The 26,107-nt window shown below is 42.4% G+C and overlaps 1 protein-coding gene across 4 annotated transcripts in view; it reads left to right on the top strand.

Moving 5' to 3' along the window:
* Positions 1 to 538: 538 nt before the first annotated feature.
* The window catches only part of AP1G1 (adaptor related protein complex 1 subunit gamma 1), an 82,826-nt gene continuing 57,257 nt past the window's right edge, over positions 539 to 26,107 (top strand). The window contains exons 1-2 of one of the 4 annotated variants that reach the window (XM_084755809.1): positions 539 to 680; positions 21,337 to 21,540. In XM_084755809.1, the coding sequence (XP_084611935.1) occupies positions 21,340 to 21,540 (201 nt within the window). In that variant the 5' untranslated portion in view covers positions 539 to 680; positions 21,337 to 21,339. Of the gene's footprint in view, positions 831 to 21,317; positions 21,541 to 26,107 lie in introns of those variants that run through there. The other 3 variants (XM_084755808.1, XM_084755810.1, XM_084755807.1) reach the window with 3 other exon arrangements.

The following is a 26,107-nucleotide window of genomic DNA, read 5'->3' as shown; positions in this document are numbered from 1 at the left end:
GCTGTCATTTGTCCAGATTCTCTTTTCTCATAAAAGGGAACTGAAACGTGGCAGAGATTAAGTGACTAACGCACAAGGGATGGTGCTGAGCTTGGGAGTCCATTTTTCTGTTTCACCTACCTGTTTTAGTAAAAATTTCGTGAATATACTATAAAACCATGGCCTCCAAGATCACTTGGAGCATGTTTCTAAAGTTGAGCAGAAAGCTGAGAACTCAAAGGTGACTGGACGGGAACGGATAAGGAATTCTTTCCGCCTACACCCTGGTTAAGAGTGCTGCCTTTCCACCTGCCTCTCTGCTAGGACTGTCCCAGCTACCTTGCCGGGCTCCGCCCCCTCAGGTGGCCCCACCGTTTCCTGGCAGCACAGCTTTCCACCACCCTGCCGCCAAGCGGAACCGAAGTGCGCAGACTCTGGGAGCGGCCGGATCTTTCTAGCTCAAACTCATCGCAGCGGTGACTCGGCAGCCGCGTCTAGCGTCATCAGTGACAGCCCCGACCCTTGCTACGCTTTGCGTCGCTCTGCCAGGCGCAGTCGCCTCCTCCTTGGCAAATAGTCCCCGGCAGGGTCCGAGTTCTCGGGTCATCCGAGGTGGGAAACAGGAGGGGTAGCAGCCCAAGGGGCGCGGAGCTGACGAGGAGAGGGAGCTGAGCGGCGGCGTCTTCTCCAGAGCGCGAGAAGTGAGTTAGAAATTCCCTCCCTGCCCGGGATCCCTCCGCCTGCAGTAGCGGTGGTGAGGCCGAGGGAGCCGCCATTTTGGATGTTCGGTTCCTGCTGCCACTGCTGCCGCCGCCCCCGAAGCTGCTGGTTTCATTCGAGGTTTCGGGCCGGTGAGTGTCACTCGCGGCGCTGAGAGCAGGTTGTGTCTTTGACTCCGCCGCAGCTGCGAGCGTTCGGCTGGAAACCTCCTGTCATCCCAGGGGTCCGGTCTCAGCCAGTGGGGGGGGGGGTGGGGGGAGGAGGGAAGCGGAGGACCCAGGTTGGGTCAGGAGGGACCGGGGAGCCCCAGGGCTTGCTCGGACTTCCTGAGGGCCGACCCTCGGAGGCTTCAGAGCCGGAGCTTCCGTGCGCGCTCGCTTTCCCCACTGTGGCGTTGTCTGGCCGGCGCAGGCCTCCTTGAACCCATTGACTTTATCAGGGTGCGATCCTCCTTTGAAAGCTCGTTCAGAGAGCCTGGGCTTTAGCGGGGCGGCCGGGCGGGCCCCACCCCCGCGTGTCCTCTCCGAGCCACGTAGCTGCGTTCTTGTGTCGTGGACTCGGGTCAGATCTGAGAACTCGGAGCATTTCCACATGCAGGGGTAATGCTGCCTGTCCCTGCAGTGCCGCCCGCTCAGAGCCGGACATCGGCCTCGCCTCTCACTAACCTTCCAACTAACTTCTTGTCCAAAAATTTCCACCTTTTTTTTTTCCTCCCTTTTTCCATTAAAAAAAAAAAAAAAAACTCACCTGCGACTACACTGTTCACTCTCCTCTCAACTCTTGTTTCTGCGGACGCCAGTTTCTAGTAATTCTCAGGATCTTCCTCATTGCCTGGAATTGCCGTTTATGCTTCCCAGTTAGGGCTTGGTGTTGGAAAGTCTTCGAACCACCCCTATGGTGTATTTCAGCAGCAAATGGGCTTAAAGCTGGCCAAGCGGCTTTAGGTGGGAGGGAGCTGTCAAAATACTTTCTGGATTTTCTTTCTGTTCTGAAAGCAGAGCCTTTGGGCACTTATACTTTTTTCTTTTTTTCTTTTGGTGCTACATATGCTTGAGCACGGAACTCTGCCCTTGGAGAATAATAATCTGACGTAGGTAGAAAGGAAAATAACTTTTTTGGTTCCTGTAGGGATTAGTTAACAGAAGAGCGTGCTGAATGATTGCTTAGTGACCTCGCCTCTCAGGTGTTTGTAGAGTAATGATCTTTGCTGACTTCGTATGTTGACTTTTCTCAGGGTAGTTAGATTTTAAGCATCCATTTCCACGGTTGTCCGTGGTATTTGCCAGACTATATCTTTCTTAAGTTTTGATTCGAAGCATGTGGCTCCTCAAAGGCACTGGTAGCCTCATTACTCAATTCTCTTTTTAAAGTCAATTTGCAGTCTAGTGTACTTGGATAAAAAGCATTTAACAGTAATTCACTGGTTATTTCCTACATTTCAAGTTAGGTGAGTCTGGTTGAATCACCACTATTTTATTTCAGCCTACATTTTTACATCTGCAAAAGAGAAACAGCTTCTTTGAGATCACAGTTAAGCGACTTGAAACCTGTTTATAACTTGAACGGAGCCAACTCTTTCAGTATCTGTAAACTTTAAATTGATGCTTTATTCAACATTTTTTGAAAAAAGTTTATTTATGTGTGTGAGTGTCCTGCCTGCATGTATATACGTGCCTCACGTGCATACCTGATGTCAGGTGGAAGTTGGAAGAGGGTATGCAGATTCCCTGTGGATGCTGGGAAGGAATCGATGTCTTTTATAGGAGCAGTAAGTGCTCTTAACTGCTGTACCATCTCTTCAGACCTGCTGCTTTCTTCTTCTTCTTCTTCTTCTTCTTCTTCTTCTTCTTCTTCCTCCTCCTCCTCCTCTTCCTCCTCTTCCTCCTCCTCCTCTTCCTCCTCTTCCTCTTTTTCTTCAAGACGGAATTTCTTTGTGTAGCCCTCACTGTCTGGAACTCTCTCTGTAGACCAGGCTGGCCTCCAATGCACAGTGATCCACCTGCCTCTGCTTCCTGAGTGCTGGGATTGAAGGTGTGCACCGCCACACCGGGCTTGCTTTATTCTTAATAAGCTTTTGAAATGAGACTATAGGTAAATTCTTTACAGGTCATACATTGTCAAAGAGGATGGTATTTTTAGTGTAAATATTCTTTGCTCTTGCTGTAAGAAGCTCCTTCAGAGCTATGTTAATTACTATTAGATATGAGTTGTGTGAGTGTGTTGCTCTGAAGTTGTTCCTTTTTCTTTTGGTTTTAAAAGAACTCAGTATTGTCTCCTTGTACTTTGCTTACTGAGGTGTTCTGGGTTTGAGTTCACTCTTTTAAACAAGTATAGAAAGAGCTATCAAAAATTATTTAATGCCGGGCGTGGTGGTGCACGCCTATAATCCCAGCACTCGGGAGGCAGAGGCAGGTGGATCGCTGTGAGTTCGAGGCCAGCCTGGTCTATAAAGTGGGTCCAGGACAGCCAAGGCTACACAGAGAAACCCTGTCTTGAAAAACCAAAAAATAAAAAAAAATAAAAAAATAAAAATTATTTAACACAGTTCAAGTTAATGGTCTAATATACTGGGATTTAAGTGTCATTCATTCTTAGATGGTTTGGAGTTTCCCCGGAGAGAGTAACCCTGTGCTGACAGATTATTAGCAAAGTGCTATTCTGTGTGCTATTGATCAGCACATATATGAATGTCTTGGCTGTTGAGAATTGCACTAGAAGTTAACATTTGTGTTTAGTAAACGTCCATTTATTTCCTTCCTTCTTTCTTCCCAACTCCCCCCCGCCCCTTTTAAATGACTTTGCTAGGTTGTTCAGACTGGCTTTAACTTGTGATCCTCCTACTTTATCTGAGATTAACAGGTCTGTGCCACTTGTCCTGGCCCAGCTTTTGGTTTTTAAGACAGTCTTCCTATGTAGCTTAGGTTGGCCTAGAACTTCTCTTACTTCCTGGTGCTGAGACAGCAGCCACTCCAGGGTGTATGCAGCTCCATTCTTCTTCTTTTGTGAAGTTACATGTTTTTTGGTCCAGTCTGCTTTGCTGACAGCAACTATATAATGTAAGGATGACTTTTAGAATGAACCTGTAAGCTGGGCATGGTGGTGCACCCCAGCACTTAGGCAGCTGATCTCTGTGAGTTAAGAGGCCAGCCTGGTCTAAAAGTGAGCCCAGAACAGCCATGGCTACACAGAGAAACCCTGTCTTGGGGGGGAAAAAAGTCAGCAGAATACTAGCCTGGTATACTGAACTATAGGATCTGTCCTACCGCACCTTCCAGAAAGTCAAAACCAGAGTTGTATACAAAGCAGAAAAAACTCCAAGTAATTTTAAGTGAATCAGTAAAAATTCTTTATGCAGACATAAAAGGTCAAATGAGTTCTTCCAAATGTTATTTTTATCTTAAAAAGTTGAATTGGAATCTACAGATCAAGACAGATTTTAAAATGTCTAATCCTTTTATTTGCATTTGATAGGAATTAAAATTTTTGTGTACATAGTAGGACATAACTAGTTAAAACTTGAAAATACTTAGATTTAGCTTGAGAATATAAAAATAAGACCTTTATGGGTGCTGGCGAGATGACTGGTTAAGAATACTGGGCAGCTCTTTTAGAAGATCAAGGTTTGGTTTGGTTTCGAGCACCCACTTTGAGGCTCACAACCATCCGTGTCACTAATTTCAGGGATCTGACTCTGGTCTTTGGGGAGCTCCAGGCATGTACTGGTTAAAAAACAAACAAGCAACCCAACCAACAAACAAAAGCCTGCTTCCTTAAACTGTAGCAATTTGTTTAGCTGTTTTAGGTGCTTTCATTTTAATTCTATTCTGTCTGTTTGTTTAAAGGCAGGGTTTCTCTATTATGTTAGCAGCTTGCATCTTAATTCTGTTCATTCATTCTTTGGTTTGTTTATTTTAAGGCAGGGATTTCTCTATGTAGCCCTCTTCCTGTCCCCGGCACATTATATAAATAGTCTAGGCTGGCCTGAAACTCACGAGTTCCGAGTGCCTTAGCCTCCTTCCTAGGATCAAGGTATGTGCCACTACACCTACCCTACATTTTAACCTTTATTTTTTATGAATTGTTTTCAGTTATTGATTTTAGGCTTTTAAAAAAAATCTTCATTCTATTTATCACTATATTTTAAATTTTTAATTTTTATATGTATTCATGAATGTAGTATATTATGTGTGTGAGAGTGTGGAGGTCAGAAGAAAACTTAAACAATAATTGTATTTTATTTGTATTGGTGTTTTGCTTATATGATGTTTGTGCATCATCACATGTATACTTGGTGTCCATAAAGGCTATAAGTTGGAGTTACACAGACAGTTGTGAGTCACCATTTGAGTGCTGGGACTCAAACTCAGGGTCCTCTGCAAGAGCTGCCAATGCCAGTGGGTGTGGTGGTGCACTCTTTATCCCAGCAGGGAGGCAGAGGCAGGTGGATCAGTGTGAGTTCTAGGCCAGTCTGGTCTACAAAAGTTAGTCCAGAACAGTCAGTGCTACACAGGGAAACCCTGTCTCGAAAAACAAACAAAACAAAACAAGCTAGACATGGTAGCTCTTACGAGTGATCTAGCAGAGGTATGAAGAGCATTGCAGATTTTAGGCCAGCCTGATCTGCATAGTAAATTCCATGCTTGCCAGGGCTAACTTCATAGCTGGGACTCTGACTCCATATATAACCATAACAACCACAGCAAAGAGAGAACATACATGTCTATATGAATTCCTATTTCTTGGTTTGTAATGTTTTGAAAATCCCAGCTGGGTGTGGTGGGGCACAGCTTTTAATTCCAGCACTCAGGAGGCAGAGGCAGGTGGATCGCTGTGAGTTCGAGGCCAGCCTGGTCTACAAAGTGAGTCCAGGACAGCCAGGACTGTTCCCTCACAAACACACAAAAAGAAAGAAAATCTGTTATTAGGATTTTTCTAGACTGGGGAGGGAAGGGGTGGAGAATAAAATTTCATTTCAGTGAAGGCAGGGAAGAGAAAAGTGAAAAAAAGGAATGTCATTTCCACCTAGAAAATACCTGCAAGCTGTTTTTTCTTCTCTGAAGGAATAATACAAAATACTTAATTTGGCATGAGTTTTGGTTACTAGGAATGTGAAAGTTTGAAAGGTTTAGAGAGATGAGGAAAATAACAATCCATTTGTCAAAGTTGTTGAATCAGCATTAGCTAGTGCTTAGTATCAAAGATTAGAGTGAGATGATTGACATGAGAAATGCTTTTTCACCCTAAGCACTAGGAGGGTTTTGTGTGTTTTGCTTTTTCGAGACAGGGTTTCTCTGTGTAACTGGGCCATCATACCCAGCCACTAATACTTGGAAGTTTAACCCTTTAAAAAATGCTTATTGTGGAGGCTGGAGAGATGGCTCAGTGGTTAGGAGCATTGATTGCGCTTCCAGAGGACCCAGGTTCAATTCCCAGCACTCACATGGCAGCTCACAATTGTCTGTAACTTCAAGATCTGACACCCTCATACAGACATACATGTAGCAAAACACCAGAAATTAAAAATGAATACATTTTAAAATGCAGTTGAGACCATTGTAAAATAAATTAACAAGCTAGAAGCATTGTCATTGAAGGTTAAATAGGTTAAGAAAAAGATGAAAATATATGTGACCTTTGTACTTTCAATAATTAAAGGCATCTTAGAGGTAGTACTGTTCTCTCGATCTCTCTTTCTTTCTTTCTCTCCCTCCCTCCCTCCCTCTTCATCCCTCTCTCACCCCCACCTCTCTCTCTGAGACAGGGTCTCACTATGTAGCCTCCTGCTGGTTTCAATTCACCTGCCTCTGCCTATTTTTTTCCACACATTGAGCTTTTTTGCTGTTTCCTAGCTTCTATTTGTCCATCCATCCATCCATCTATCCATTGTGACCTTTTAAATGCTGGAATTATAGACATGGAATACTATGCTAGGCCTTCATATTTATTTTTAATGTTATATTCCAGCTGTACTTGTAATGCCTTCTTTCTTTCACCTGGCAAAACCATTCCTCAAATGCTCCCTCGCCCATCCCCTATGGGAATGCAGCACTGCTCCAGGCAAGGGAGTGGGATAGTGTGGTTTTTTGGTTTTTTTTTGTTTTGTTTTTCTTCTTCAAGACAGGGTTTCTCTTTGTAGCCTTGGCTGTCCTGGACTTGCTTTATAGACCAGGTTGGCCTCAAACTCAGAGCGATCCACCTGCTTCTGCCTCCCAAGTGCTGGGATTAAAGGTGTGTGCCACCACTGGCTGGAACAAAATAGCTTTTATCAGCTGCAACACGTTGAGAATAGGACATTTACTAACATCAATTTCAAAACACTGCCTTAGAAAATCATATGCAGAAAATTACATTGAAATTTACAGTAAAAAGATTTGTTTTTAGCTCAGTACACGATGGTATAGTTTGTTGAAAATTCCTACTGACCCAGAAAACCTTCTCTATTTATTTGAACCTTTATAAACTTACTTCTCAGGCTGCTGAGGTTGTTGAGTGGGTGAAGGTTCTTGCTGTACAAGCCTGGTGACTTAAGTTTGATCTGATCCTTGCACTGTGTAAAGGTAGAAGGAGACTGGGTTGTCCTCTGATCTCCATCTGTGTACCCTTCACCTCCAACATACATGTTTTACAATTTTAAAAACTATTTCTAATGTAAGCACCAGCAACAAAACAGAAGGCAGGTAGTCTTGACTGTGTGCCTTTGAAATGTTTATTTAGATTTAATTCTGAAGTTGACACTAAGCATGGCTCTTCTTGATGTACCCTTTAGAAGCTTCAGGTGGCAGTAAAGGAATCTCACCACCCTTCTCTCTTTTCAGGATTTGTTCTGTAATCCATCTTGTCCAGAAACAGCAGTCTCTTTCTCAACAGTGAATGTGTTGGTAGTTCACTGATAAGTTACTGACTCCCTTCCTTGTTTTGTTTGTTTTTGAGGTAGAGTCTCACTTTGTGGCCTGGCCTGGCCCTTGCTATATAGACTGGGCTGGCCTTGAACTCACGAGAGACCTGCCTGCCTCTGCCTTTCAAGTGCCCACTTCCCTTGAGTTTTAATAATATACTTTTATTATTCTGGGATTAAAAAAAGTATTTATTATGTCTACATTGCTCTGCCTGTATGCCAGAAGAGGGTATCAGATCACATTTTAGATGGTTGTGAGCCACCATGTGGTTGCTGGGAATTGAACTCAAGACCTCTGGAAGAACAGTCAATGTTCTTAACCTCTGAACCATCTCTCTGGCCCCTATTCTGAGTTTTTTAAAAGAATTATATTTTGGCTGGGTGTGGTGGCACATTCCTTTAATTCCAGCACTTGGGAGGCAGAAGCAGGTGGATCTCTGAGTTGGAGGCCAGCCTGGTCTACAAAAGTGAGTCCAGGACAGCCAAGGCTATACTGAGAATCCCTGTCTTGAAAAACGAACAAACAACAACAACAAAAAAAAAAACAAAAATTTTTTTCATCTGTTTTTTTGAGACAGGGTTTCATTGTAGCCCTGGTTGGCCTGGGACTTGCTATATAGACTCAGGTGGCCTCAGACTCACAAAGTGCTGCGTGAAAGGTGTGTTCATTAAGCCTGATTTTACTTTTCATCTTTTTTAATCTAGAAAACAATATAATCTATTATAATAAGTGAACAAAATTGAAAGGCTTTTAAGAAAGCTACTGATTTCCTTCAGACCTCCCATGGTTACTACTCTCCAATGGTTTTGTGTAGAAGATGTGCATCCTTCAGTGTTTCTGGGTTCTTAAACACCATATTGACATAAATGTGCATAGCTAGACCCTAGATTCTATGACTAGACATGGCATTTCCTCCCCCCCCCCCCCCACCGCAAGGTTTCTTTGTGTAGCCTTGGCTGTCCTGGACTAACTTTGTAGAGTAGCCTGGCCTCGAACTCACAGAGATCCGCCTGCCCCACCCCCACCCCTCCTCCCCCACCCCCCACCTCCCGAGTGCTGGGATTAAAGGCGTGCACCACCACTGCCCGGCCTGGGATTTCAGGTTCAACAGAATTATATTTTAGATTTTATTATTAATTGTGTGTCACTGTATAGTGTGTGTATTAAGAGACTGTTGGATTTTCTGAAGTTGGAATTACAGGTAGATGTTACAACTGCTGGACCTGGGTGCTGGGAACTAAACTTGGGTTCTTTGGACGAGCAGCAGGTGCTCTTGAGTACAGAGCCATCTGTTCAGCCCCCTCCCCCTTTTTGTCAGATTACTCTTAAGCAGGTCACCATAATTTATTCCTGAAGAGGTGGCTCAATGGTTAAATGTGCTTGCTATACAAGTCTGTTAGCAGTGAGTTTTTCTTCTTTCTCTCTTTTTCTTTCTTTCTTCTGTATTTTTGAGACAGGGTTTCTCTGTGTAGCCTTTACTGTCCTGGTTGTAGACCAGGTTGCCTCTAACTCACAGAGATCTGCCTGCCTCTGCCTCCCATAGAGCTGAGCAACAGTGAATTTTCTATATCGTTATACATATTTCTAAACCATAGATATGTAAAATGACAAAGATATTTAAGTCATTGAGAAAAGAATGGTTTATATAGTCCTGGAGTAACAGGGTGTTAACACATGGTGTGATTTTTTTTTTTTTTTTTTTTTTTTTTTTTTTTTTGTCTGAGTGAGGGTCTCACTCTGTTGCCTAGGCTAGCCTAGATCCTAGTATGTAACTCTGGCTGGCTTTTCACTTCTTCAGCCTTCAGTATGTTGGGATTTTAAAGTGTGAGCCACAATACCCCGTCAGTATAGGCACTTATGTGGCTTATTTAGAGAGCCAGTTAGCTATGCTAGGACCAAAGAAATCATTTTCCCCCAATTAATTGTCACTTGTTATGCTTTACATTTGTATTATATTTTGTTTCTTTCCCTAGCATCTTTGCTTTGCTGTCCATTTTTAATCAGTGTGTTATTTATATCAGAGGACGATTTGCAGGAATTAGTTTTCTCTTTTGTGAATCCTAGGGCTTGAACTCAGGTCATGGTACTGGGCAACAAGTGCTCATATCCCCTGAATCCTCTTACTGACCTCATTTTGCTTTCCTGAAACTTAAAAGGCATAGTGGCTTTATATATATATATTTTTTTGTTTGTTTGTTTTTTGTTTTTCGAGACAGGGTCTCTCTGTGTAGCCTTGGCTATCCTGGACTCACTCTGTAGTCCAAGCTGGCCTCGAACTCAACAGCGATCCACCTACCTCTGCCTCCCTAGTGCTGGGATTAAAGACGTGCGCCATGATGCCTGGCCATGGCTTTAATTTATTTATTTATTTTTTTTGGTGGCTGCTGCTGCTGCTGCTGCTGCTGCTGCTGCTTCTGCTGCTGCTGCTTCTTCTTCTTCTTCTTCTTCTTCTTCTTCTTCTTCCTCCTCCTCCTCCTCCTCCTCCTCCTTTGGTTTTTCATTTTTCTTTTCTTTTCTTTTCCTTTCCTTCCCCCTCCCTTTTTTTTTTTTTAAAGTTTTTTCAAGAAGGGTTTCTCTGTGTCCTTGCCTGTCCTGGAGTCGCTTTGTTGATCAGGCCGGCCTAGAACTCACATCGATCTGCCTGCCTCTGCCTCCTGAGTGCTGGGAGGCATGTGCCACGACGCCAGGCTCTATAGACAATTATTTTGTTAAGCTTTTTCATCTTTGGTAATGTTTTTTGTTTGTTTTGTTTTGTTTTTTGGCTTTTTTGAGACTAGGTTTTTCTGTGTAGCCTTGGCTGTCCTGGCTGTCCTCCAACTCACAGCAATCCTCCTGCCTCTCCCAAGTGCTGGCATTAAAAGCGGTGTATCACCAGCAGGCTCATCTTTGGCAAGTTTTTTTTTTTTTTTGAGACAGGGTTCCTCTGTGTAGTCCTGGCTGTCTTGGAACCACCTTTGTAGAGCAGGCTGACCTCAAATACAGATAGTCACCTGCCTCTGCCTCCCGAGTTCTGGAATTAAAGGTGTGCACCACTGTGCCTGGCATGAAATTTTATTATTAAACAACTTTAATCTTTCTGATTTCATCCTTAGGAAAGTACTTTTCTCTAAGTCTTGTGGGATGAATGACAACTTATTTACTAAGATTGAAAATTTATGATTTTGCTTTATTCCTGTTTTCCCTTATCTCGTTTTAATTAACAAAGCAAATTCTGGAGTGGGGTGTGACACCTTCAATCTTAGCACTCTGGAGGCAGACATGCAGATTTCTGTGAGTTTACATAATGAGACTTTGTCTTTAAAAAAATAAAAATAGAGCCGGTCAAGGTGATGCATGCCTGTAACCTCAGCACTCTGGAGTTTGAGCTTGCCTGGTCTACAAAGGGGGTCCAAGATAGCCAGAGCTACACAGAGAGAAACTCTGTCTTGAAAAACAACAACTCAGCTTTTGTTGTTATTCATGCATCTTACGCTATTCAGTTTGGTAGTATGCTTGAATTTCTTGTCTTTAAAAAAATTTTCAGTTGTGTTGAATTTTGGCATGAATAACTTAAACATAAAAAAGTATTATTAAGGAAGAGTTGAACTTCAGAGCTCTTAGAGGGATGCCAACTGGCTGTCCTGCACAGGGTGTGGTGGTATTTCTGTGTGGTTACACATTCTACCACATACTCCTTTGCTTTGAAGAGCCAGAAATTCCATTTTAGTAGTTTACCTAGGGACGATTCAGGCCAAAGGACCTGAGTCAGATTATAGTACTGTAGTTCACAGGGGACTGTGTTCTTCATCTGAACCTCTTGTGTCCGCTTTCCACTGTACACTGTGCCTTGGATGGAGGTTACTTTGGGTGTTGTGGAACTTGAGACAGTGATTAATAATTAGGAAGTTGTATTTTGTGCTGGAAACTACAGCATATATAAAGTTAATCTTAGTGTTGGTGCATTGAATCATGTGGAACCTGATAAACCCTGTGCTTCACAGATATTTAAGCTCTTAGCAAAAACAATAATCTTTAGGCGTTTTGCGTGCATTTATAGTATGTGTGCTGTTTGCATGCCTGGTACACACAGAGGCAAGAAGACGGAACCAGATCCCTTGGAACTAGAGCTACGGAGGGCTGTGAACCCCATGTGGCTGCTGGAAACCCTGCCTAATTCTACCTGGCTCCTTGGTCTGAAAAAAAATTTTTTTTTTTTTAAGATTTGCTATTTTTAGCCGGGTGGTGGTGGTGCACGCCTTTAATCCCAGCACTGGGAGTGGGGGGAGTAGAGGCAGGTAGAGGCAGGTGGATCGCTGCCAGCCTGGTCTACAAAGCGAATCCAGGACAGCCAAGGCTACACAGAGAAACCCTGTCTTGAAAAACAAACAAAAAAAGCTATCTTTTGAGTTCTTTTTATGTGGATGAGTGTATATCTGTGTGAATGCATTGCAAATGTGTGTGAATTTCCAAGGAGGTGAGAAAGAGAGTGTCTGATCCCCTGGGGCTAAGAGCTAAGATAGCCACCTAATGATGTGAGTGCTGGGAACTGAACTCAGTTCCTTTACAAAGCAGCAGGGAGGATTATGCCCAGTTAACTTAGTCTCTTAGGTCTCAGGCACACAATCCATGACTGGCTCTATGTAGTAATTAATCAGTGGCAAAGGGAACTGCAGTCTCAATCCTTTACTCAAGTCTGTTTTTTAGTGTTTAGCAAGAAAGACTTATTCAAATAAAATCTTCCTGTTGGTTAGAAAAGTTGGTTTTTAATTTAGATTTTTTTTTTAAAGACTTAAGAGTTCAAATGTCTTTAGGTTAAGGGGACAAATGACCTTGTAGCCATAGGAGCTTCAGCTTTTTGGTTTTGTGTTCTTGACTTTTGGCTGTCAGTAGCTCAAAGCTCTCAGCAGGTAGTGAGTTCTGATGTGGGAAGAAAGTTATCTGGGCCAGGAACTGGGCTGAGCGGCCAGTACACCTTCAGTTCATGTGCTTTGAAGGACAAATACATGCTCTTTAGATAAGACTGTTTTACTCTTCCAGATTCAATAGAAAGAGTATTTATTTGGCTCATACTTCAGAGGTGAGGAAAGATAAGGGTGACTCGGCCTTGGGGATCTTATCCTGTAGTGAGGAAGTGAGCATTTCACGGGACAAAAGTGGTGATCCTGGCTTGAGAATGGTGTTACTCCTTGTGGGAGCTCTTTATCTCAGATATAGTTGTATAGATTTTGGAAACTGAGAGTTTTCTTCTTTTGGGTAATAAATTTTAGGAGAATCAAAACAATAGTTCAGCTTGATCAGTAATTTAATGAGCTATCCCCCTGCCCCCATTTACTTATTTTTATTTTATGTGTTTGGGTGTTTTGCCTGCATGTATGTCTGTGCCACATGCTTGTAGAAGAGAGTGTTGGCTCCCTTGGAACCTGAGTTAACTTGTGAGCTTCTGTGTGGCTGCTTGTAATTAAGCTTGATCCTCTAGAAGAGCATGCAGTGCTGTCAGTGTGTTCGATAGTCAGATGTACAGGCATATCTTACTGTTCTCCTCCCTATTGCTTTGGGACGTGGTCTCTCACTGAACCTGGAGCAGAGTCACTCCAGGTTTGCATAGGCTGGTGGCCAGCAAAACCCAGTTTTCCCCCTCTCTGCTGTCTCTTTATCCTCCCTATTAATGCTGGCTTTACAGTCACAAGTGTGCTATGTCTGGGGTTTTTGGTGCTGAGATCTGAACTGTGGTCCTTATGCTTGCAGAGCAAGTGCTCTTACCTGAAGTCTTAGTTAGGGTTTCTATTGCTGTGATGAAAATACCATAACCAAAAAGCAAGTGGCGGAGGAAAGTGTTTATTTGGCTTACACTTTCATATTGCTGTTTGCTGTTTATCATTGAAGGAGGTCAGGGCAGGAACTCAAATAGGACAGAACCTGGACGTAGGAGCAGATACAGAGGCCATGGAAGGATGCTGCTTACAGGCTTACTCGTGTGTGTGTGTGTGTGTGTGTGTGTGTGTGTGTGTGTGTGAGAGAGAGAGAGAGAGAGAGAGAGAGAGAGAGAGAGAGAGAGAGAGAGAGAGAGAGAGAGAGATGTTGGGTGTCCTGAGTTCCCTTTGTAGACTAGGATGGCCTTGGACTCAGAGTGATTCACCTGCCTCTGCTTCCCAAGTGCCACCACGCCCAGCCAGACTGCTTTCTTATAGAACCCAGGACCACCAGCCCTGGGTTTGGCACTACCCATAATGGGTTGGGTCCTCCCCCTTTGATCACTAATTAAGAAAATGCCTTACTGCTGGATCTCATGGAGGTATCTTCTCAATTGAGGTTCCCTCCTTTCAGACACTCTAGTTTGTCAAGTTGACACAAGGCCAGCCAGTACAATTGGCCCCTTGTTAACTTGACAAATACATCACTATTAAGCCACACCTTTTCTTTCTTTCTTTCTTCCTTCCTTCCTTCCTTTCTTTCTTTCTTTCTTTCTTTCTTTCTTTCTTTCTTTCTTTCTTTCTTTCTTTCTTGTTTTTTTGAGACAGGGTTTCCCTGGACCAGGCTGGACTCGAACTCAAAGCAATCTGCCTGCCTCTGCCTCCCAAGTGCTGGGATTAAAGGCGTGCACCACCGTGCCCAGTTCACCTTTCCTTTCTTATTCATCCCCAAGATCTCACATTAAAAACATAAATAACTTTAAAATCCCAGTCTTTACAAATTCAAAGACCTTAAAATTTCAGTCTCTTTAAAATATCCAGTCTTGCTCAGCAGTTAAGAGCACTGTCTGCTCTTCCAGAGTTCGTGAGTTCAATTCCCAGCAACCATCTATAATCTCTTAAAAGTTCAGAGTCTTTTAGCTGTGGATTCCTGTTAAAAAAAAAAAATCAAAATGAAATACTTTCTTCAGAGGGAAGAACCAGGGTGCAGTCACAATTCAAACCAACTAAAACCAAATTCCAACAGTATAAACAACTCAGTGTCCAATTATCTGGGATTCACTTACAATCTTCTGGGCTCCTCCAAAGAACTTGAGTCACTTTGCCCTCTGTGGCACATAGTTTGTCTTCTAGGCTCAGGCTGGCTCCACTCCACTGCTGCTGCTGTTTCTGGTGTTCATCCCACAACACTGGCATCTCCGAAATTGTTGGGGCCCCTTGCTGCAACTAAGCTGCACTTTCATGAATAGCCTGACCCTTGTCAACTTGACACACACACACACCACTATTATTTATTTTTATTTTATTTCTTCCAAGACAGGGTTTCTCTGTGTAGCCTTGGGCTTTCCTGGGCTAACTTTGTATACCAGGCTGGCCTCGAACTCACAGCGATCTGCCTGCCTCTGCCTCCCAAGTGCTGGGATTAAAGGCGTGTGCCACCATACCCAGCCTACTTTTCCTTTCTTATTCATCCCCAAGATCTCACATTAAGAACATAAATAACTTCATAGGCTGTCTTCCTGGTGCCAAACCTCAACTTCTCTGCAAGACTTTAGTCCTGGACCTTCAACTGCCACTGAGGCTGCACCTTCACCAATGGCCTCTCATAGTGCCAAGTCTCGATTGCTCTCCATGACCCCTTCAAAACCAATACCACATGGGTGACTCTCAAACTACCAAGTCCAGCTGCCAACAAGAGGTGCAACTGTGGCTACCAGTGGAACACAGCTTCTCTGTGCTCTCAGGAAACACTTCCCAGAAGATTTCACCTCAGCGATGCTGGCAGCAGCTGCTGTTGTTTCTTCTTGTTTTTGTTCCTCTTCCTCCTCCGCTTCCTCTTCCTCCTCCTCCTTTAAAAAAAAAAGGTTTATTTATTATGTATACAGTACACATTAAATCACATTATAGATGGTTGTGAGCCACCATGTGGTTGCTGGGAATTGAACTCAGGACCCCTGGAAGAGCAGTCAGTGCTCTTAACCGCTGAGCCATCTCTCCAGCCCACCTCCTTCGTTTTTTGAGACAGGGTTTCTCTGTGTAGACTTGCTTTGTAGACCAGACTGGCCTCAAACTCACAGATAACCACCTGCCTCTGCCTTCCGAATGCTGGGATTACAGGTGTGCAACAACAACATGGCTAGCTCGCTGGTCTCTTTTTCTCTTTCTCCTCCTTTAAATTAAAAAAATTTTTTTACTTATGCTTTTGAGACAGAGTTTCTCTGTGTTATCTTGGTTGTCTTGGACTCACTTTGTAGACCAGGCTGGCCTTGGACTCATAGTGATCAGCCTGCCTCTGCCTCCTGAGTGCTGGGATTAAAGGCGTGCGCCACCACGCCTGGCTTCCAATTTCTTATAGAACCATGAGGACCGGCAGCCCAGGGGTGTCCCAATGGGCTGGGCCCTCTCCCATTGATCACTAATTTTAAAAATGCCTTACAGCTGGCTCTTATGGAGGCATCTTCTCAATTGAGGCTGCCTGCTGTCAGATAAGTAGAGTTTGTGTGTCAAGTTGACATAGGAGTAGCTAGCACACCTGGTGAGCCATCTCCCCAGCACTTTTTGTTGCTGAACGCAGGGTCTTGTGCATAGTTGGCATGTGCTGCATCATTGAGCTACAACCCTAGCCCCTTTTGGTCTTTTAGTTCTTTGAGAAATAAAGCTTGGCATGGTAATGCAGACCCCTAACCTCAGTGTGTGTGTGTGTGTGTGTGTGTGTGTGTGTGTGTGTATGTATGTGTAGGATTAGGTGGGAGGATTAGGAGTTGAAGGCCAGCAATCATATAGCCAGTTGGAGTCAGACATGGCTACATCAAACCTACTCTTAAAAACTAAATGCCTTTAATCCCAACGCTTGGAAGGCAGAGGCAGGTGGATCTGTGAGTTCCAGAACAGCCTGCCCTACAGAGTGAGTTCAGGACAGCCAAGGCTACACAAAGAAACCCTGTCTTGAAAAAAAAACCAGACAAACAACCCCCCCAAAACACCTAAAACTGAAACAAAAAATAAACTAAACAGTACAAGCAGATAGTTGATATTTTCCAATAATGTGATTACAGTTCTATTACATGGATTGGATATATTTGACTTTACAGTTGTTTATTTCAGGACTGGAGGTTAATCTCAAGGCCTTTTTCATGCCATGCGATCACTCTCTCTCCCCAGGCCCTGAGTTTAGTTTTAATATGAACTATTTCAGACATACGCATGGTGAGCAATAATAAGCGGCCGGGCGTGGTGGCCCACGCCTTTAATCCCAGCACTCGGGAGGCAGAGGCAGATGGATCGTGTGAGTTCGAGGCCAGCCTGGTCTACAAAGCGAGTCCAGGGCAGCCAAGGCTACACAGAGAAATCCTGTCTCAAAAAAAAAAAAAAAAGAATGTACCAGGGACCCCTTGTCTCCAGCTGTCCCTGCACAAACTCTCCTCACAGATGGGCCATGTGTTAGGATTGACCTCTATATTTTCCATGAGTATAGTCAGACCTCTGCACTGTTTTATTTGTAAAGAAAATGGTTCAAAAAACAAAAACCAGAGCTTCTCTAATATAGCATAGTCCAGGCTGGCTTTAAACTTCATTGGTCCTTTTGTTCCAGACTCCCAAGTTCTGGGATTATAGGCATGAGCCATGGTGGAAAGCTAGAATATGTTCTTTTATGTGTTTACTTTATATGTGTTGTATTGAATTCTTGCAATAACCCTTTGAGATAGGTGGTTTCTCCACATTTTGCAGATGAGGAAACTGAAGATGTCAGAGTTTAAGTCATTTACTCAAGGACACACAGCTATTAAGTGGTGGAGCTAGGATTCAACCCAGGGAATTGATCCCGAGGCTATCATTTATACAACTGACATGAAATTGAGGCAGAATGATATGTAGGGGACCATCAAGCGCTGTACACACCTATGGAGAGCGCTCTGTGTCCTAATGTTTCAGTTGGTGGAGCAGAGGCATAGTTATGTTTATAGGCCTGCTCTAGGAGGCTTGGCTGACAGCCCTAGAGTCTGTTTTCTTATTTTGGCTGGAGAGTTCCTTAAAGTCTGTTCTGTAGTGGTCCCTTGTCTGAGCAGTATGTATGACACTAAGAGCACACATTTAAAGGCTTGAGAACTTTACAGCTCCAACATCGAGGGATATGCTATGCTACGAGTGCTTTGAAGGTTTGAGAACTTTGCTTTATCGTTCCCATTTACACTTGTCACTCAAAATCTTTCAAAATATAAGACCCTAAATTCCAAGGCTTATTAGTACAAGAAGACTAGGGAAGGTAGGTGAAGAGCTTGGCTGAGCAGCTCCATTTCTGTATTGTGGTATTTTCTTTCATTATAATTCTTTTATTTTAGTTGCTGCTACTTCTAGTGGTTTGTTTTGTTTTCCCATAGACTACTTCACTCTTTTTAAAATTTTTAACACCTTGGCCAAAATAAAGTTCCATACCTTATTGTTTTCTTTTGTAGTATTGGACATGCCTAGAATTTTCAGACCAGACTCATTTCCATAGAGTAAGGGTTAAAAGGAAGTCTGAGTACCAGCTGTTTATCTTTGCTCTTTCCCACATAGAAATAAAAAAATACATTTATTTATTTATTATTATGTATACAGTGCTCTGCCTGCATGTATCTGTGAGGATAGGGACTAAGACTTCAGATATTATTCCCTTTGGTACCAGATCCCTAGACTTTGATGGTAGAAATGAGTTATGTCCCCCAACTTTAGACCATCTCCTAAACCCTTTTAGGGTTACTTCACAGGAGGGAGTGTTATAGTAAAGAATGGAATCTAGCTGGGCGTGGTGGCGCATCTGAGTTTGAGGCCAGCCTGTTCTATAAAGCGAGTCCAGGACAGCCAGGACTACCAAAGAAACTCTGTCTTGAAAAACAAAACAAAACCAGAAAAACAAAACAAAACGGGGAGGGGAGAGGTGAGAATGGAATCTACCTCTAGGTGGAGACCTGCCATTGTCTTGTCCCTTAATAGTTAACCACCAAGCTGCCTTGCCCTGTCAGGATCTACCTTAAGCCAAGCAGGAAACATTAGTATCCTCACAGTAAGATACTATACTTTTCCTCCCCAGAATTTCTGCCCTCTGCAGTCAGGCCAGGCCCACCAAGACTTCTGTTGAGTTTCCCCCATCCCCGCCTTTTCTTCTGTCTGACTTTTGGGTACTAGCCTGAGCCTAAGTGTGCCTCTTTGGTACTTTAGGCCTCCCCCGCCCCTCACCCCCCCCAGTTCTCCTCCTGGTCATGTGGCTGCTTGTCTGTCATGTGACTGATTTCCACGCTGGCCTAACTCAAACAGCATGGTTTTCTTTCTTTTCTCTCTGTCTCCTGCTGCTGTCAAGATACATAGCTTGCCCTCTTTGAGGGCTTTTCTTTCAAACTCTAATAATAAATTGTCCTGGAGCTTAAAAAAAATTAAGCTGGTCTCGTGGACTTTTTTCTGTGATTCTGTGATTCATTACTTAGACTTTATGCCAGATAACCTGTTTCTCTATTACCTAGCTTAAATTCTTGATTTCTTTCCAAGTTAGATTACATACATGTTCTTGGACAAGAGTTAAGCTTTTCTAACAGTCTTTGTGTTTGCTTTGTAGAGTCATTGGGGGTATTTGTTGAGAAACAGTGTTTTCTCCAGAGCTTCCCAGCTGTTTTGGTGCTAGCTAAGGTGAAAGGGCATCAGTGCATGCTAGGCAAGCTCTCTGCCACTCAGCTGTACCCTCTTCCTCCCAGTAGTATTTGTTGTTGACCTTTGAAAGTCTCTAGCCTTGGACCTGAAATGATCCCCCCAGCTTAGCCTACTGAATGCTGGGGTTACGGCCTGAGCTGCCATGCCAAGCCAGGTGACTTCTCTTTTTTAGGAATCCATGAGTTATGTAAAGTTTACTGTTTGAAAGGAGAGTGGGCAGTTACTTGCAGCTTGACACTAGCAGCTGTGCTTTCTTGATGCCTTTTTTTATTTTCCTTCGAGACAGGGTTTCTCTGTGTAGTCTTGGCTGTTCTGGACTTGCTTTGTAAACCAGGCTGGCCTTAAACTCACACCAATCCATCTGCCTTAGCCTTCCGAGTGCTGGGATTAAAGATGTGCACAACTATACCCAGCTAGCTGTGCTCTCTTGATGCTTTTTTTTAAAAAAAAAAAAAACATTTTCCCATTATATACTACGTATGCAGCATACCAGTTTGTTACAGATGTTTTATCCTGAAGCCTGTGGCATTTATAGTTACTATTAAAAAAAGAAATGGCTCTTTGAGTAGATCCTTAAGTATTAAGCATCTTCTTTTCTTTCTTTCTTTCTTTCTTTTTTTTCTTTTTTTTCAAGTCAGGGTTTCTCTGTGTAGCCTTGGCTGCCCTGGACCTGCTTTGTAGACCAGACTGGCCTCCTGCCTCTGCCTCCCGGGTGCTGGGATTATAGGTGTGTGCCACCACGCCTGGCAAGCATCTTATTTTCAGTGAGACATTTAAGTGTTTACATGCTTTGCTTATTGAAATTTCACAATTTCTCTCCTTTTCTTTCTTTTCTCCCTTTCCTTTCCTACTTTCATCTCTCTTTTTCCTTCTTTCCTTCCTGCCTTTCTTTCAACCTTCTTCTATTCTTCTGTCCTGGATTAGGGTCTCTGGTATCCTGTTTCGGCTTGTAACTTCTGAGTCTTCCTCCTTCACCTCCAGGTGTGCACTACTGTGCATGTTGGGAATTGAGTCCAGGCTTTCTTGCACGTCAGGCAAGCACTCTGCTAACTCCACTACAGCCTTACATGAAAGCTTGGTGATTTCCTAAAACTTTTGATTATGAAAATGTCATGTACACAAAACCAGAACATGGAACATTTATGCGTTCAGCAATGATCATATTTTGCCCATTTTAAAACTTCTGTCGCCCCAGTTTTTGTTAGTTTTTTTGTTGTTGTTATTTTTCTAGAGTGCTTTAAAACAAATCCTAGTAGGTGTGTTGGTTCGTCTGTAAGTGCAGTGTTCATTTTGAAGTATTGAGAGAGCTGGCTATGGTGTTCCTTCTGTCACCTGTCACCTGTGTGATCTTAAGCAAATTGCAGAATTGTTGAAACTAAATTTCTTCATAGGCAAAATGTAGCTCAAGATTTCTACCTTAATTACAAAGTGGTCTAAAGAGGGCTGGGATGTAATTAACTTAGTAGAAAGCCTGCCTAGCTCGCATAGTCCCCTGGGTTTCATTTCTAGTACCACTTAAACTAGGAGCAGTGGCACACACACACCTTCAATCCCAACACTCAGGAGACAGAAACAACAGCATCAAGTTTAGAAGCAATTTCAGGCCAAGCCAAATAACACAAAACCCTGACTCAAAACCAAAGAAAAGAACAGAACAAATGAGAAAATGAGTTATTTTTCATAAACTGTAACAATAATACACAGGTAGTATGGGGGTCTCTATGAACATCATGGCAAACAGAGTGTTGATCTGCGGGAGGCAGGAAGGGAATCCGGTTCAAAACGATTCAGTAGCTGGTATTGGTTCAACTTATGTAGTCAGACCCTAGCCTGGAACTCACTGTGTACCCCAGGCTGGCCTTAAACTCATGGTAATTTTCCTACCCTGCTTCTCTAATTTTAGGATTACAGGAATGAGCCATCACACCAGACAAATACTGATGTTTCTGTCTTGTTTTGATGTCTTTAGTAGTTAACACTTTATAGAAATTTACTCAGGTGCAGGATTAGCATGTAATATATTTGAAGCTTATTAGCAAACTATCATATCTAAGCTGGATTTAGCAAGTTGTGTTCTTAAAAACCAGCTAATATCTTATGTTAGTAGTTGTATGAATGGTTTTGGGAGCAAGAAATAAGGACGTTTCTATTTTATGTCTTTCTATATCCAGAGGATGCCAGCCCCCATCAGATTGCGGGAGCTGATCCGGACCATCCGGACAGCCCGAACCCAAGCTGAGGAACGAGAAATGATCCAGAAAGAATGTGCTGCAATCCGGTCATCATTTAGAGAAGAAGACAATACATACCGGTGTCGGAATGTGGCAAAGTTACTATATATGCACATGCTGGGCTACCCTGCTCACTTTGGACAGGTAGGCCGAGTGGAGACTAAATCTAGCAAGGACACTTTTTGAATGGCAGTGACTTAGGGAATGAAACCTTTCTTGGCAGGGAGATACTTTAATAGTCCATAGTTTGTAGTCTGCTCATTGTTAGTACCAAGGGTAGGATGGAGAGAGCAACCATGTCTCTGAAAAGGCATGATACTCAGTGTTAGGTCCTGCCGCAGGGCGTGACTGGCATGGCCTGCCCCCTACCTAGGGCAGGGCTTCCCCTCTCCCAGAGATTCACTATATAAATCAGACATTTTGGTTCCAGTCCCCCCTTTTTCTCCAACTCCCTACCCTCTCTCCTTTCCTTTCCCTCACCCCCAATGCATGCTCCCCTCCCTTCCCCCTCCTGTGCCACTTCTTCTTCTTCTTCTTTTTTTTTTCTTTTGATTTTTCGAGACAGGGTTTCTCTTAACCTTGGCTGTCCTGGACTCATTTTGTGGACCTGGCTGGCCTCGAACTCACAGCAATCAGCTGCCTTTGCCTCCCGAGTGCTGGGATTAAAGGTGTGTGCCACCACGCTGGGATTCCCATGCCACTTCTAATAAACCTGCATTTATCTGTTATAGCTTCCTTACCAATTAGCTCATTCTGTTTATTTAATAGGTCCTGCTGCAGGGCCTGATACTCCCTCATTTGTCCTTACCATTTTATGTAGATGAGAGGATTTTTTTTGTTTTGGGGTTTTTTTTTTGATGGTGGCCCCTAGCTTAAATATTTACTGGGCTTAACCAGAGGACTGATTGTTCTGCCAGAGGACCTGCTATAGTGAATATTTAATTAATGTTCGCTAAATGTTTTCTTAGCTACTTTCCCTTTGCATGATACATGGAAAAATGTGACAGATGCATTTAAATTAAAGTTTTTTAAATGGATGCAGGATCCTTGCATTTGTTCTGTCCTGATTTCCTCAGGCCGTAGTTGATGCCACTTTTCTGCCTGCTGGTCTTCTTTCTGGCACGAGTGCATGCTCATTGCTTTCCCTGGTCTGTGCGTCGAGAGATGTGATAGTCTCAGTTATCCGGGGTTTCTCTTTTGATACTTGTATTGTGATAAAGGGCATATGGTGTAGACATAGAGAAGGATCTATGAGTGGTTTTTAAATTTCTTATTAGCGGGGTGTGGTGGTGCACACCTTTGATCCCAGCATGTGGGAGGCAGAGACAGGTGGATCACTGAGTTTGAGGCCAGCCTGATCCACAAAGTAAGTCCAGGACAGCCAAGATAACATAGAGAAACTCTGTATGGAAAAACTTAAAAAAAAATTCTTATTAATATTTTTAGTCTTAAATTCTATTTTACTTAAGACTCACTGCTAACTAGTCTTTTAAAGGAATGGGCTGCAAAATTGAAATAATGTGCAATACTAGGGAAGAAAAAGAGTACTCACCTAGCTTTTCTCAAAGATGACTTGATATATCTGTCAGGGATAGCAGTCAGCTTACATTTAGCTCAGTAACTTCAGTGGAAGGAACTCACCTGCTGCCAACTTGAAAAGTATAGGAATTGAATTTTATCAGACTGGTTTTAGTTAGTGTTGTGCTCATGCTCATGTTGGGAGTTGTAAGTGGGGCCAGCCTCTTTAGAAGTATGTGAGTGGGGGGCTGGAAAGATGGCTCAGCAGTATTGGCAGCTCTTCCAGAGGTCTTGAGTTTAATTCCCCACACTCACATGGTGGCTCACAACCATCTATAATGCGATCTGATGCCCTCTTCTGGCCTGCAGGTGTACATGCAAATAGAGGACTCACATACATTAAATAAACAAACAAATAAGTAAGTAAGTAAATAAATAAGTCTTTAAAAATATGTGAGTGGGTATGGGAGAGCATTAGTTCCTCTGAGGAAAACAGAGGTATTACTGTAAAAAGAAAGGAGACTGGGTTAGAAGAAAGGGAGCAGCAAGAACAGTGCTATCTCCTGTGGATATATTCATTCGTTATCTGATTTCCATCAGAGTAGTCATAAATAGTATTATTTTTTCACATCACATTTTGTATTTTATTCTTACAGAATTAGTGGAGTCTGAACCTAAAGATGCTAATATCTGAAAGTATAGGCTACATTAAATTTGATTCAGTTAGTTACTATATATTGCATGTCATGATAGAAAACATGGGTATTCATATAGGTTGATTTTCAATTGAAACATTAGGTCTGATTTATAGAAATCTGATATTAAGAATTAAGCTTTAAAAAGATAAGATAATTTAGTTGGGGAAAGACTCAGAATCCTTCCATGTGGAGATGTCCACTATTGATATCCTATGAACAGCACATTTATATATTCCCAAGGGAATCCTAAGGGAGAAAACTCTTGAATATAAGACCAGAATAGACTTAGGTTAGGGAGGAAATTTTATTTTGAAAAAGATACATATGCATGCACATATGTGTATACACACATATTTAAAGTTAAGATTCATTTCTGTAACATGATTAAATAAAAGTACATGGGATGAGCTACAGTTTAATGGTGGAATTGTTGCCCAGTATATGTAAGGCCTACCTTTGATCCATAGTACCACATTAAAAGAAATTTCTTTCAGTTAGGTGCAGTGGCACATACCTATAAACCCAGCACTCTGGGAGATAGAGGCAGATGGATCTCTGAGTTCGAGACCAGCCTGGTCTACTAAGCAAGTCCAGGACTGCCAAGGCTATACAGAGAAACCCTGTCTTGAAAACTCAAAGAGGGGGGAAAAATAGAAATTACTTTCAAGGTGTAGTGACATTTTGGGAATTATTGGAACTTAATTATTTGATAAAACACTGCATTTATAGTTGAAAAGTGTGAATACTAAACAAAGCTGTGGCAGCTGGGTGGTGGTGGCGCACGCCTTTAATCCCAGCACTTGGGAGGCAGAGGTAGGTGGATCCCTGTGAGTTCGAGGCCAGCCTGGTCTACAATACGAGTCCAGGACAGCCAAGGCTACACAGAGAAACCTTGCCTTGGGAAAAAAGAAAGAAAGAAAGAAAGAAAGAAAGAAAGAAAGAAAGAAAGAAAAAGGAAAGAAAGAAAGAAAGCTGTGGCAGAAGAGCCAGGCTTTCTGGGAGGCAGAGCAAGTGGATTACTATGAGTTCAAGGCCAGCCTGGTCTACAAAGCAAGTCTAGGACAGCCAAGGCTACTTGAAAAACAAACAAACAAAAAAAGAAAAGAAAAGAAAGAAAGCTATGGTAAAATTTTGGTAAAAATTAAAGGCCATTCTGTTTGAGGCTAGGAATTATAATTTTAAGTTCATTACTCTTTTTTTTTTCAGTTAAGTCCCTCCTTGTGTGTATTAGTGATTCCCTTTACAATATGTCCATAAAAAGGTTCATATCTTGACTCTCTCACTTCCATGTGTGAGTAGCAGCCATTCTTGTATAATTGTGTATAATAGCTGCCCTATAATTGCATTTTATTCGTCAGATGGGCTGTTCATTATGGAAATCAAGAGCTATATGTCAGTCACTGAGCTCTTGAAATATGGCTATTTTAACTAAGGTGATTTATTAAAAGGAAAATAAAGTTTTTTTGAGTATTGATTCAGTTATTGGAAAACTTTTAAATGTGTTTTAAGCAATTTGGATACGTGAGTCTATCCATTGTATATTTATGAAATTGGAATATAGTTAAAGTATTTCTACTGAAAATGTATACAGATTGAAATGTGCTATAAGTGTATAAAGTACATACATACTGTATTTAGAAGCCTCATACACAAAAGTGTAAAATATTTAATACTTTCTATGATTATATGTTGAAAGGATACTTTAGACAAGTTGGTTAAATAAAATATGTTATTAAAACTAATTTCACCTGTTTCTTTTTAATTTTTAGGGCAGTGTCTAGCAATATGATGTCAGTAGAAACAAAATACAAAGAGCCAGGCATGGTGGTGCATGCCTATAATCCCAGCACTTGGGAGGCTAAGGCCAGAAGGATCGCAACACTTTTGAGGCTAGCTTAGGCTACATAGCAATTTGAGGCAAGCCTAGGCTATATATATTAAACCCTGTCTCAAAAATGCTAAGAAAAAAATGTAAACAGGATACATTAAAAAATGTAAAATTTGAGCTAGGCATGGTGGCGCACGCCCATAATCCCAGCGCGTGGGAGGGAGGCAGAGGCAGGCCGATTGATGTGAGTTTGAGGCTAGCCTGATCTACAAAGTAAATCCAGGAGAGTCAAGACTACACAGAGAAACTTAGTCTCGAAAAACCAAAAAGTAAAAATTTTAACAGGCACTTAAATAAATATCTCATTAAGTTTTACAATAAAGCCTTAAGGTAGGTAATTCTCTCAAATGTGAATTCATACATTATGTAGAGGGAACCAGGGGCAGGAGGAATCAGAGTTTTAAGTGATTTGTTTAAGTTCATTCAGCTAGTAAATATTAGAGTAGTCCAGCCTTTTGTAACTCAAAAGCCTGTTTGGCTTTTGGGCTTAGTTAAATTCTATAAATTGCTACTTCCATTAAGTTTATGTACTTTAGCTCTGCCAAACCACAGAGCGACTGAGATAGCAATAATTTCCAGCATCAATTTAAAAGAACAAAACAGTTCA

Source organism: Acomys minous, assembly GCF_964271855.1.
Source record: "Acomys minous genome assembly, chromosome: 14".
Classification (NCBI taxonomy): domain Eukaryota; kingdom Metazoa; phylum Chordata; class Mammalia; order Rodentia; family Muridae; genus Acomys; species Acomys minous.
The sequence above is the reverse complement of the archived record's forward strand: the minus strand, read 5'-3'. Positions and strand labels throughout refer to the sequence as shown.